The sequence below is a fragment of the Adiantum capillus-veneris genome, chromosome 24 (assembly GCF_014529385.1).
Source record: "Adiantum capillus-veneris isolate H3 chromosome 24, ASM1452938v2, whole genome shotgun sequence".
NCBI classification, from domain to species: Eukaryota; Viridiplantae; Streptophyta; class Polypodiopsida; order Polypodiales; family Pteridaceae; genus Adiantum; species Adiantum capillus-veneris.
The window spans coordinates 85,147,698-85,160,162 of NC_140954.1; the positions used below are offsets into that span (position 1 = coordinate 85,147,698).

General features: G+C 47.0%; 1 protein-coding gene across 3 annotated transcripts in view; it reads left to right on the plus strand.

Annotated features, from left to right (window-relative positions):
- The window catches only part of LOC147426700 (uncharacterized), a 118,618-nt gene that overhangs the window by 78,986 nt on the left and 27,167 nt on the right, over window positions 1-12,465 (plus strand). For all 3 annotated transcript variants that reach the window (XM_086498610.1, XM_086498611.1, XM_086498612.1), the window contains 2 exons: window positions 6,630-6,771; window positions 6,927-7,010. In XM_086498610.1, the coding sequence (XP_086354736.1) occupies window positions 6,630-6,771; window positions 6,927-7,010 (226 nt within the window). The remainder of the gene's footprint in view (window positions 1-6,629; window positions 6,772-6,926; window positions 7,011-12,465) is intronic.

Sequence of the window (12,465 nt, forward strand, 5' to 3'; positions counted from 1 at the left end):
ATCATAGCTGAAGAGCTCCCAACGTCTACTGATGTCAAAGCTAGAGAGGCCCATGGGAACAGCCGCAAAGGCCGAGGTCTCCACCAGAAGAGGAGGTCGATTGGAGAAAGGGTTGGCTCTCTTAAGCCAGCCGACTCGAAGCGAAGGTGCTACCCAAGGAACGGCAGGTAGCATGAGAGCGCACAAACCCAGTAGCAGGAGAAGAGGGATGAGGATGCGGTGGAGGGGAGGGAGCATGAGGAGGAGGTGAGGACTGTGGGGGGTGATGGAGTGGCATCTGGAGGGGATTTGGGGCGCTGGTGGAGGGGGAGGTGGCGATGGGGGGGGGGGGGGGGGGGGGGGGGGTGGGGGGGGGGGGGGGGGGGGGGGGGGGGGGGGGGGGGGGGGGGGGGGGGGCTTGCGCTGGCGAGGAGGAAGAGGGCGAGTCGATGTCGATCGCCTCGTGCAGGGGCCCAAAGTGGTTCCCCGTAGGGACCCACTCCTGGCAAAAGGAGCAGTATGTTGGCCACCAGGGCGAGGAGCCTGGCCCTGCCGACGGCGGCCGTGAACTTTGTGCCAACCCTCCTCAAGCTGGCGAGCTGTCTCTACTGGATCCGGATCTCGGACGGTCTCCGATGCCCTTATAGGGGTGACCTCTGAGCTTGAAGACGGGCACGCCCTGGTGGATGGCAATGGTGGAGCAGGTCGGGCTCTCTTGCATGGACAAGCCTGTGCAAGATGGTCTATCTGCCTTTGGATGAAACACTGGTTCAGGAGGCCCGAATACTCCACTCTCTGACTGATCCACCCTCCATCCACCCGAGGTAGAATAATCTCCTCCGGGAGGGTGTGAGTATCCCAAACAAGGATCCGTACAATGGATAACCCAGCAACCTTGGCCACAACCAAATCTGAAGTGCGTGGGGGTTTCCAAGACCACCCCGAACATGGAGCCAATCTTGGAAAGCAAAGGAAGATATTCTCACCTCAGTCCAAGGAAGCAGACGGAGATGGGGATATCTACCTCCTCCTCGAGAACGTCTGTAGTCGGGTTGAAGCCATGGCGCCACTGACGGGAAAAAGCTTGAGCTACTCAAATGCCGAGCGGGCTCATCGAAACCACTTTGGCCGCCATTTGTGGAGACTCAACTCAATATGGTAATAGTCTCTCCCAAGAAGCTGCACATCAGTGATCTTGCCCACTTCGGTGAGGAGCCGGGCTTGGAGTAGGTCCCTCACCTCACCTCTGCTGGGCCGAGTGAGGACATGGATAGAGCCATCACGGGAGTTGGGTACGAAGAGGGCTTTCTATAGAGAGCATCTTCTCCAACTCACGACAGACAGATTTGTCACACGGCCCAGCTACATGGACACACATCTATCTCATGGGTTACCATGTGCCATAGGCCAGATACACACATCTTCACACGAGCTTGGGGATTGAGACATGTAGATTCAGAGGCATACCAGCAGACAGTAGGATATGTCAGTTATGCCATGCAATGCCAGAGACAGAGCTTCACTACACATGTCATTGCACAGTCTACTATGAGATACAGGGACGCTTTCACTGCTTATTCAGAGATGGTTTTGACTCGTTAGATAGTCATGAGATATCAGGATCAAAGATGTCTCGGATTATTTCTACTTGAGATACAAAGACATAGAGACTCTCTATTGAGAGGGCATAGACAGGACCATCCCAGAGACGCATCTCAGATTTTTTCAGTCCGAGTACCACAGAGGCAGAATCATGGCGACACTTATCCCATTTTGTACCTTTGTGGCATTATACCATTGCTCAGCTTACCAGCCACCCATTGGAGTTGGTAGCACTCCTATCTCAGTTTCTAGTTTGTAGTTTTCTTTGTTTGTACCCAGACTTGGTACTAGACTCACCATTGTAATAGTTTGGTCTCATAGGTCATTTTGGCCTTTTGTAGACGCTAATATATCATTTCATTTCTCTCTCTCTCTCTCTCTCTCTCTCTCTCTCTCTCTCTCCCCCCCCCCCTTCCCCCCTTTTTATTCAGTTCAGGGTTTGGGGTTGTGTACTGATTGCTAAAGTGTTGCTGTCACAAACCGCTGACGTGTCAAAGCCTAAAGAATGGAGCCAACTTACAGATGCCGGCCGAGGGGCTAAACCCTAAGAAGAACACTACCAACTTATGGGGACCGCGTCCGATGGGGCCCCAAGTGACATAAAGGATTAAAATGAAGCAGGTATCCCACACACACAAAACCTAAGGACATGGCAGATTTCCGAAAGTTGCGCTGGCATGATGATGTGGCAGGCTGTACGGATTACCACGTTTTGCGCTGGTTGATGACGTGGCAGCTGTACGGATTTCCGTGATTTATGATGGCAGCTTTTTGGCTTTGCTTTTGGACCAGAAGCTTTTGAATTTGAAGGCTTTTTACTGAAAACTGCTTTTGGGGCCTAGGGCCTTTAAATATGAGGTTAGGGCTCATTCTCTGGCTTGCTTCCTGGAGAAGGTGCAGAGTCTGGAGTACCGGCTTGTACTGTGTTGATGCAATATAAAGAAATACCGAAAGGGGCGCCAAGATTTGGGGCCAATACTCTCTGGGGTGGAATTCCGCCACTCCGTGTCACGTGTTGTCTCTCTCTCTTTCAGTTGTTATTTGAAGTGCTTATAGTTGTTCAGTCTGTTCTTTTCTATTGGCACGTGGTGCTTGTCTTGTGACAGTGGTATCAGAGTATCAGGCGTGTGCTTTTCTGAAAGCATACTGGTCCTACAAAAGAGCAGACACATGTATTGCAATTTTTATCTGAGGTATCTTCGCCCTCCAACCGGGACTTATTCGCCACTCCCACCTTTACTTCATCGCGCATCGGGCGTGCTCCTGTCTTCACTGCTCATGTTTTATAGGGCATAAGCCATAAAGAACCCAAGACTTGGGATTCATGAATTCAACAGAATATTTGCAGGTTTTGTAACGTTCGCCCTCCAACCGGGACTTATTCGCCACTCCCACCTTTACTTCATCGCGCATCGGGCGTGCTCCTGTCTTCACTGCTCATGTTTTATAGGGCATAAGCCATAAAGAACCCAAGACTTGGGATTCATGAATTCAACAGAATATTTGCAGGTTTTGCTCAACGAACTCCATGACATTCTTTCGTGGCATCCTCAGCAGAATCTTCCGATGTTGCAAAGTTTTCAACAATTTTTGAACTACATGCTACCCCCTCTGATGCCCCGGGTGGTACCTCCTCCTTTGGCACCAAAAAGTAAGAGAGCTTTTAACTGGCAACCTTCTCAGCCGTCTGTTCCGATCGGGGGAGTCTTCAGGAATATGGTGAAGCCAGCTGACCCTGATCCAGTGCAACCGCCTTTGCCACCGCCATTGCCCCCACCTCCACCACCACCGCCACCACGCTACAATGGTTGGAGCCCATATGGATACCCTTATTATCCATACCCGGGATATGCGCCTAACCAACCCAAAGATTTCAAAGATGGTGGCACGACAGTCAAATTTTTCACTTTTTACCGGGTGAAAGATCTCAAGAAAGCATTGCAGTTCCTACAGCAAATCGACAATATCTATGCTTTGGGGAACTATACAGAAGAATCCTAGATTTTTCGAGCAGCGGGATTTCTTAAAGAAATGCTATGCATTGGTGGAGTCCAATCGCGACACAACAACATGGTCCAAGGACTTGGCAAGCTTTCAAGACATTTTTTGCGTGTAGTTACATGACTTCGATGTTTGAAGTCCGGATTTTGGCAGAGTGGGGTAACTTGAAAATGCTTGCCATTGAAACCATGGACGAATATAACCAAAGGTTTCTCGACGTGTACCTTCCGGTGTCCTTCTTTAGATCTGTTCCCTTGGAGGCCCAGTGCGAGCGATACACCATTGGACTACCATCACCATCGTAGGAATATTGTGTATCCAAGCAAGTCTCTACCATGCAAGAACTTATGGACCATGCCGCGGTCGGCTACAAACTGATGAAGGGAAAGCTAGAGTTTACCACAGAAGAATCTCCGGCTACTAACCACAACTCTCGGCAACAACGAACAAATTCTCGAGAGTCTCGTGAAAATCAACCGCAAAGGCCTTATTTGACGCCTCAACAACGAGACACCTTACTACAAGAAGGCCGATGCTTTGGATGCTTTCAAACAGGGCATAATCATTCTATTTGTCCCAAACGCACTGATAGACCAGAGGAGCCGACACCTGCACCAACGGTCGACAGAACCCCAGCGCCACCTCCTGCTAAGAGAGCTAGACCCTCTATTGGACTAGTTCCTAATATTTATGGCATACGCCTTGAGAGTACAAATGAATTGTGTCGAGCATATGGCAAAGTCAATGGCTTCAAAGCCCTTATTCTCTTTGACCCCGGAGCTACAGAGAACTTCATCCATCCAAAATTCTTAAAGCAGATGCACTTTGATTATGATGCAGAGAGTGGAGAAATTGAAGCTGAGCTAGCCATAGGGCAAACTCAGAAAGTAGTACCGCTCATTGGTGCTCTTCCAGTGACTATTCAAGATTATCATGGAAAAGCTGATTTCCACATCATGAAGTTGGGCAATTGTGACGTTCTATTAGGCATGCCTTGGCATGACAAGAATTATGCGACTCTCCAAGTCCGGAACCGAACCATCACCGTGATGCAGAAGGCAAGCCAGTCGTCCTTAAAGTTCGGTTGTCCAAACAAAATCCTGAATGAACTCTCTAGTTGTTTTATAGTTAGATACTTTTGAACTTTGTTTGAGAAAGTATTGTTTGAAACTTTGTTTGAAATGGATGGTATCTGTTTTGAACCTGTCTTGGTGCCGATTTGAAATGTTTGACTCTAGTTTTAATACTGGTTTCATTGATTGGTGATTTTACTCCCGAGTGGAGAAGCGAGAAATACTGTTTTGGTATTGTTTGAACCTCGGAACGACGCCGGCTGATGCCTGGGGAGCGTTCCGTTGTATGCTAGAAAACCTCCGAACGATGCATGCTGATGCCTGGGGAGCGTTTGGTTGTATGCTTGTAAAATAATTGTTGTTGTGACTCCGGGCCCGAACCTGGATGGTTATGCGGTAGGAGTATTAAGAAGTCTGAGCAGTGGTTACTCTCAGCACCTCCAAACGACGCAGGTTGCGGTTTGGGAGGCGTTTGGTTGTAAAAGGTCTCTATATCTCCCGGCCTTGACCTTTTTAGGTTATACGGGAGGGGTGATGGGGGAGTCGTTGAATATCTCCCGGCCCGGACATTGTTAGGTTATGCGGGAGGAGTGTTCATCGGCGGCTTTATGTTTCTATGTCTTGTAACATGCATATGTGAGCATTTGTGTTGCATTGTGATGTGCCAAGCACTGGATATTCCTAATTGGATGAGATTGCCTGGGTATGTAATTTTAGTGCATCAAGACACCCGTGGAAGATCAATACGGTCTGGGTGTGATGGCTAATTTTTCTACGCCGGAATATCAAGAGTTCCGATCTGGACGAAAGGAGAAGCTAACTCCTTGATCAAAAGAGCTGAAAGGAGAAGCTAACTCCTTAACAAAAAGAGCAAACTGATTGTCCCTCCGAATGTCCCTCGGAATGACCATCGGAAATTTTTGAGCTAACTTGAGTTGTTTTGTAGATATGCTGTATTCGCGGACAATTACTCTCTTTCAAGAAGGGAAGATGTCACAAACTGTTGATGTGTCAAAGCCTAAAGAATGGAGCCAACTTATAGATGCCGGCCGAGGGGCCTAAACCCTAAGAAGAACATGTAACAGAAGAAGAAGTCCTACCAACTCATGGGGACCCCGTCCGATGGGGCCTCAAGTGACATAAAGGATTAAAATAAAGCAGGACCCGCACACACACCAAAACTGATGACGTGGCAGATTTCCGAAAATTGCGATGGCATGATGACGTGGCAGGCTGTACGGATTTTCGCGTTTTGCGCTGGTTGATGATGTGGCAACTGTACGGATTTCCATGATTTACGCTGGCAGCTTTTTGGCTTTGCTTTTGGACCAGAAGCTTTTGAGTTTGAAGGCTTTTTACTGAAAACTGCTTTTGGGGCCTAGGGCCTTTAAATATGAGGTCAGGGCTCATTCTCTGGCATGCTTCTTGGAGAAGGTGTAGAGTCTGGAGTACCGGCTTGTACTGTGTTGATGCAATATAAAGAAATACCGAAAGGGGCGCCAAGGTTTGGGGCCAATACTCTCTGGGGTGGAATTCCGCCACTCCGTGTCACGTGTTGTCTCTCTCTCTCTTTCAGTTGTTATTTGAAGTGCTTATAGTTGTTCAGTCTGTTCTTTTCTATTGGCACGTGGTGCGCGTCTTGTGACAATTGCAGATTCATAAATCAGGTAGCATATTGTTCCATTTCTTTCCATCTATAGTAGTTGGTCTCTACACATTCCACAGCTCATTTGTATTGCAGTTTCACTCTGTGGGCAAATCATAAATGACTTTAAATTGATATTATACACTAAGATGCATGTTTGCTGATATCTTCTGCGCACTTAACATTTAAATTGTGCATTCCTGGCACCCCACTTTTATGGTGCTCATTCAGCTATCTTTGTGCTTAACATTTTTAAAGTACCCTCATGGTGTTTAGCACCTAATCCTCATTAATGTGACCTTTTTGTTTATTCGAAAATGTTCACACAGACAAAACCAGTATCTAGGAGATCCTATAGAACGGGATTTTGTCTTCAACCTCAGCAAATCTCTCTACAAGTCTTTGGATAGCCTCAGCAGCGAGGATGAGCAAAGACAATTTGCTCGTCTGATCTCTCGTTTTGTGCAGCTGGTAAGTTCATCTGCAATATAAGGCTTTTTGTATCTTCTATGTGAAGGATTACGGTGTTGGTTTCTCTTTATTTTTGGATTTACTCATTACTTTATTGCTTTGTTAATAGGTTGGGAGTGTATGGTTTGAGAAGGTTTTTTTCATTTGATTTGCAGGTTGATTTTAAAGAGGATGTAGAGCAACATCTTTTATTCCTTGTGGACTGTCGTGGAACGTTCACCACAATGGATCCTGTTAAGGTAACATTCTGTGCTGCTTTACAAACTCTATTTAGGTTTTACAGTTTTGATCTATATGATTAAGATTTTATGGAAGCCTTTGAAGGAGGAGCTTATGATAATGGCAGTGGAATATGAACAGTGTTGGTTGAAAAATCTCTGCACACAGAAAAGATAGGGGATGGAGGAGAAAGAAGGAAAAACACATATGATATCACTGGAATGGCCTGAATACTTCTGTCATTGTTTTTGGCAAATGATAATATTCAGAAGCACACTAGCTGTCTGTAGCTAGCTCTCCTTTTGACACTCACAATGTAACTGGATCAGGCATGCATCACTGCATGTGATCACCGTATGTACACGTCTTTATGTGTGTTTTTTGTTTTCCTGTTTTTTAATCTTTCGTGTTATCTTCTTTAAAACTTGTAATTTAGGATGATTGCTTTGATATAAGAGGGCTGTAGGATCTGACAGCATCTAGGGTAAGGGATTCCATCTTGAGGTCAAAGGGACAGATGCGCATGTGCTCTGTCTGGCCAGCAGTGGCAACCCCACCCCTCAAAAGGTTGTTTTTACTCAAAGCTATTTACAACAGAATGCTAATCCCAACAGAGTTCTCCCGAGTCACGATCAGGCAATGCTTTCTATATAGAGAAAATCTCTTTTTAAACTCGGTTTTCTCTTCATGACCTGATTTCCTCTCTCTGGAAAGATTTTCTTTCCTCTAGATTTGTCCTCTCTCAAGACCTTGATGTTCTCTCAGGCGGATTGTCTCTTTCTAAATCCGAGACTATTCTCATTCTATAGTGATTTTTACTTTTTGTTTTTTTGCTTTTTAGGTACCAAAAGAGCAAGTTGCTTTTTTAAAAAAGAAGTGTTTTTCCAAAAGCAACTAAGTTTTGCACAACAATTTTCTTTTTATGTGCTAGCTTTTGGATAAATTTAAATCTATGGAGTTCTATCCTACCATTCTTGGATCAGCTTTTTACTTGGGACTATTGCAGATAAGCTGGGGAGCTGTCACAGCCCCGTGAATGATGTGAACTGTTTTCTTCTTTTTCTTTTTTTATGTTTATATATCGGTAAGTAAAATCAAATCATTAGGATTAGATTTGTTGTAGTGCACTAAGTGAGGCACTGGTGAGTGGCCACTAGTAATGGTGAACCCAAAGTGTGTTGGAAAGTAAGAGTCTACACTTCAACGTGGTTGTAAACTCAAATACATCGACGTCTCGCTTGCACATGTAAGGCAAAGTTAGGGTTTTTCACACAGATTTGAAGCGGCTCTATCTTTGGGTGATATTTTTGGGTGATAATCTCACCCTAGCACAAGTAGCATACATGCAAGAGCTGATGTTAGAGATCAAGGCGGCAAGGGAGAAAGGGAAAATTGCTTTCTAAAGGGGGGGGGGGGGGAGGGAGAGTAGTTGTGCTGGACGCACCGCATGACGGTGTGAGACCTATGGGACCAACCTTAAAATGGCAGCATGGAACTCTAATGGATCAATGAAGCTAGATGTAGGCGCATTTGAAGATAGCTTCAAGGGAAGAGACATTATTTTTTACTTTGAAACGCATCAGACTCTTGGCGGCACATTACCTAGATGACGGGATACCATTGGGAGACTACTTGTAGGCAGGATGTGAGATCAACGCATAGAGGACAGGGGTCAAGCAGTGTGGCGGTCTTATTCAGGGAGGAGCTTCAACCCTTCATTCGTATTGTTCGAAGAGATGAGCAGGCCAAATATATGTCACAGTGAGAGCAGAGACAGGGAGGCCACTCTACATTGCAATATGCTATTTTGCCCCCAGCACATCTCATTATGCATCGCCCAAGGGCCAGTCACCCTACATGATATTGGATGAGGACATATGGGAGTTCTCTATGGATGGAGATGTCATTCTTCTAGAAGACGTTGATGTCATTCTGCTAGAAGACGTTAATGCCAGGACAGGCCAGTCTCAGACAGCTTTCTACGATACCTCAAAGGAAATGTTGAGAGAATTGGATGTCAGGGATATGGGAATGGCCAGGTGTTCGCAAGATGAAGAGCACACTGGATATGGGGGATATCTGACAGATTTGGGGACTGCACATGAACTGGCCATCTTGATTGGTCTCCAGAGATTTCCAGCGCCAGGTGGCTTCACTTGTTTTCCTCATAGACATGGGGCTAGCACAGTGGATGATGTTTTGGCTTAGCCCAATTTCATACCCTCTATTCAGGATTTTACTGTCGGGTCCAAGCCTATTGGGGTAGCAATAGATCATGCCCTCCTCATGTTTATCGTCTCATTCCAGTTCAGCACAGTTCGACTGGCACAGACATCTACGCATACCCAATACACTTTGACTTTGGAGACTGATTCTGTCTACATTGATGGTATCTACAGACGCATATGTATAGAGGACCCGGGGAGACCTCCAAGGGAGCTCACATATATATTGATAGAGACACGAAAGGATGTAGCAACAGAGGATACCCACACACTGAGCGTGGGCAGCTACGACGTTCTGGGAGCATACCCCAGAATAGTTGGTATGCGGGCATATTCCTTGGAGATGACCTCACTCTCACACAGCTTGAGCATATGAGAGATGTAATGCCAGAGATTCAAGCGGAATGGGAGAAGGGAAAGACGGCCTTCTACAGAGATGGTCGGGTGGTGATTGTAGAGCGGCGCTCCACATGACGGTGTGAGACCTATGGGACCACACTCAAAGTTTCCACCTGGAATTGTAATGGATCTATGCGCCTTGCCGTGGGTGCTTTTGAGGATAGTTTTACGGGAAGAGACATCGTCTTCTACTCAGCGACACATCAGCCTTCAGGCCCCTGGCAATCTATGCCTCACATTAATGGATACAGATGGGAGACAGCTTGTAGACAGGAGACACGTTCAGAGCACAGAGGGCAGGGCTCAGGAGGAGTGGCAGTGTTATTCAGATAGGAGTTGCAGCCATTGATACATATAGTCCGCAGGGATGAGCAAGCTAGGTACATGTGGGTGAGATTGAGAGCAGAGACGTAGAGATATCTTTACATTGCTATTTGCTACTTCCCCCCGAGTACGTCAGTATATGCACCACCCAGAGAAAAGTCCCCCTTTTCTATTTTGGATGATGACATATGGGAGTTCTCTAGAGATGGTGACTTCATCATTCTAGGGGACTTCAATGCTAGGACTGCCCATCATTAGACAATATTTTATGGTACTTCAGAGGAGATGCTGAGAGAGCTGGATGTTGCAAAGACGGGCCTATCCAGACTATCACAGGATGGGGAACATATTGAGTATGGACGACACTTGATAGACATGGGGATTGCACATGGATTGGCCATCTTGAATGGCCTACAGAGATTTCCCGCTACGGGGGGTTTTACATGTTTTCCACAGACATGGAGCCAGCACAATGGATTATGTCATGACACAGCCGAGCCTCATCTCTAGTATCCAGGATCTCACGGTTGGACCCAGACTTGTTGGTGTGGCAGTGGATCATGCTCGTGTCATTGGCCATCTCTTTCCAATTTAGTGTAGCACACAGGCTACAGGCGGCAGCCCCTACTGGCTACACGTTCACGCGGGAGACGGACTCTGTATACATAGATGGGATCTACAGACGCCTGTGCACAGAGGAGCCAGGGCGACCTCTGGAGGAGCTTACTACTATATTGACACAGACATTACATGATGCAGCAGCAGAGGCATACCCACACACCCAGCCTGAGCAGAGACGCAGTTCTGGGAGCATGCCCCAGAACAACTGGTATGATGAGAAAAGCCGCGAGACTAGAGCTAGACTTCAGAGGAGGTGCTTTTGGGGGACATCACTCACAGACAGTCATAGATTGACTTCCGACGCCTAGTGCGGCGGAAGAAGAGGGCATTTTTGGCTCGCATAGAACACGATCTATACCAGCTATTTTTGAGTCAGGATTCACATGAGGCATGGCGGCACTTTCATGAGCACTCCTCCCCCTTGCCATTACCTCTACAGAGGCCTGGGGCCAATACGCATCATCTCTGTACACAGTTCGTGGACAGCCGCCCCTTCCCCCTCCCCCCCCGATCCATGCCCAAACACATGTGCTTTTTTCACCGTTGAGATGGTGAAGAAGGCCATTGACAGGATGAGGACTGGGAGAGCATATGATCATGATGGCTTAGTGGTTGAGCATTTCATGCATGCTAGAGATCTACTAGTAGAGCTTCTAGCAGTTATGTTTAACCGTGCCATGTGTGAGGGCTTTCCTGATACTTGGAGCCTATCTACTATTGTACCTATTTTCAAGTCAGGAGACCCTATGGAGCCTATCTACTATTGTACCTATTTTCAAGTCAGGAGACCCTATGGAGCCTGGGAATTATCGCACTATAATGATTGGACACACATTGGCATGGTTGTACGCATCCATTCTTGAGCAGCAACTGAGTAGATGGGCAAAGAGGGAGGGGATACGCACAGCCGGGCAGGTAGGGTTTAGAAGAGGTTTTTCTACTCTTGACCATATCGTGACACTCAGAGCCATCATTGAGGAGGGCAGATCACATGGGAGACGGATCTATTGTAGCTTTGTGGACTTCCGCAAAGCATTTGACACAGTACCCAGAGGTAGATTGATGCGCAGATTATAGGAGATGGGAGTACCCACAGAGCTCATTTGGGGGGTCATGGCATTATACATGTCAGTAGTGGGGCATGTACGCACCTTGGAGGGTCTGGCTACACCGGTTTACTCCACTATTAGGGTGAAGCAGGGCTGCCCGCTCTCTCCTACTCTTTTTGGTATGTATGGGTTTCTGACTACATTGAGAGAGATGGTGATAGAGGTGCACAGCTGGCAGGGACATGGATTCCACTATTGCTATATGTTGATGATATTGTGTTGATCTCTGACTCTCCAGAGGGGATGCAACGTCACTTGGATGCTTTGCATAGGTTGCCCATGAAAGTGGTTTATCTGTCAACCTTGGTAAAACCAAGGTCATGGTATTTAATACCACCCCACAATGGATCAGGAGGTCAGCACCCGCATTCAAATACGGCCAGGAGATAATGGAGTATACAGATGCTTACACTTACCTTGGGGTGGTTTCTAGTGGACCAGCATTTTCATTGAGGAGAGCAGCACAGCCTAGATTGACCAGAGCCCATGTAGCATTGGGTAGATTGGAGGATATGTGTTTACAGGTTCAGTTTCAGGAGCCTCGGATGAAGCTCTTGCTCTTTGACACCTTGGTGGCTTCTGCATTGCTCTATGGAGCTGAGATATGGGGACCTTCATTGGATCATCACGGGAGGACGAGTCACACTGATGGATGGGGAGACATGGAGTGATCTCGCGGATCATTAGAGCCAAGGCTTCAGTACCACGTGCCATTATCCGAGCAGAGCTAGTTGTCCCCCCACTAGTGGTTGAGGCACTCACCAGATCTGTCTCCTTCATACACCGCATGTGGGAAC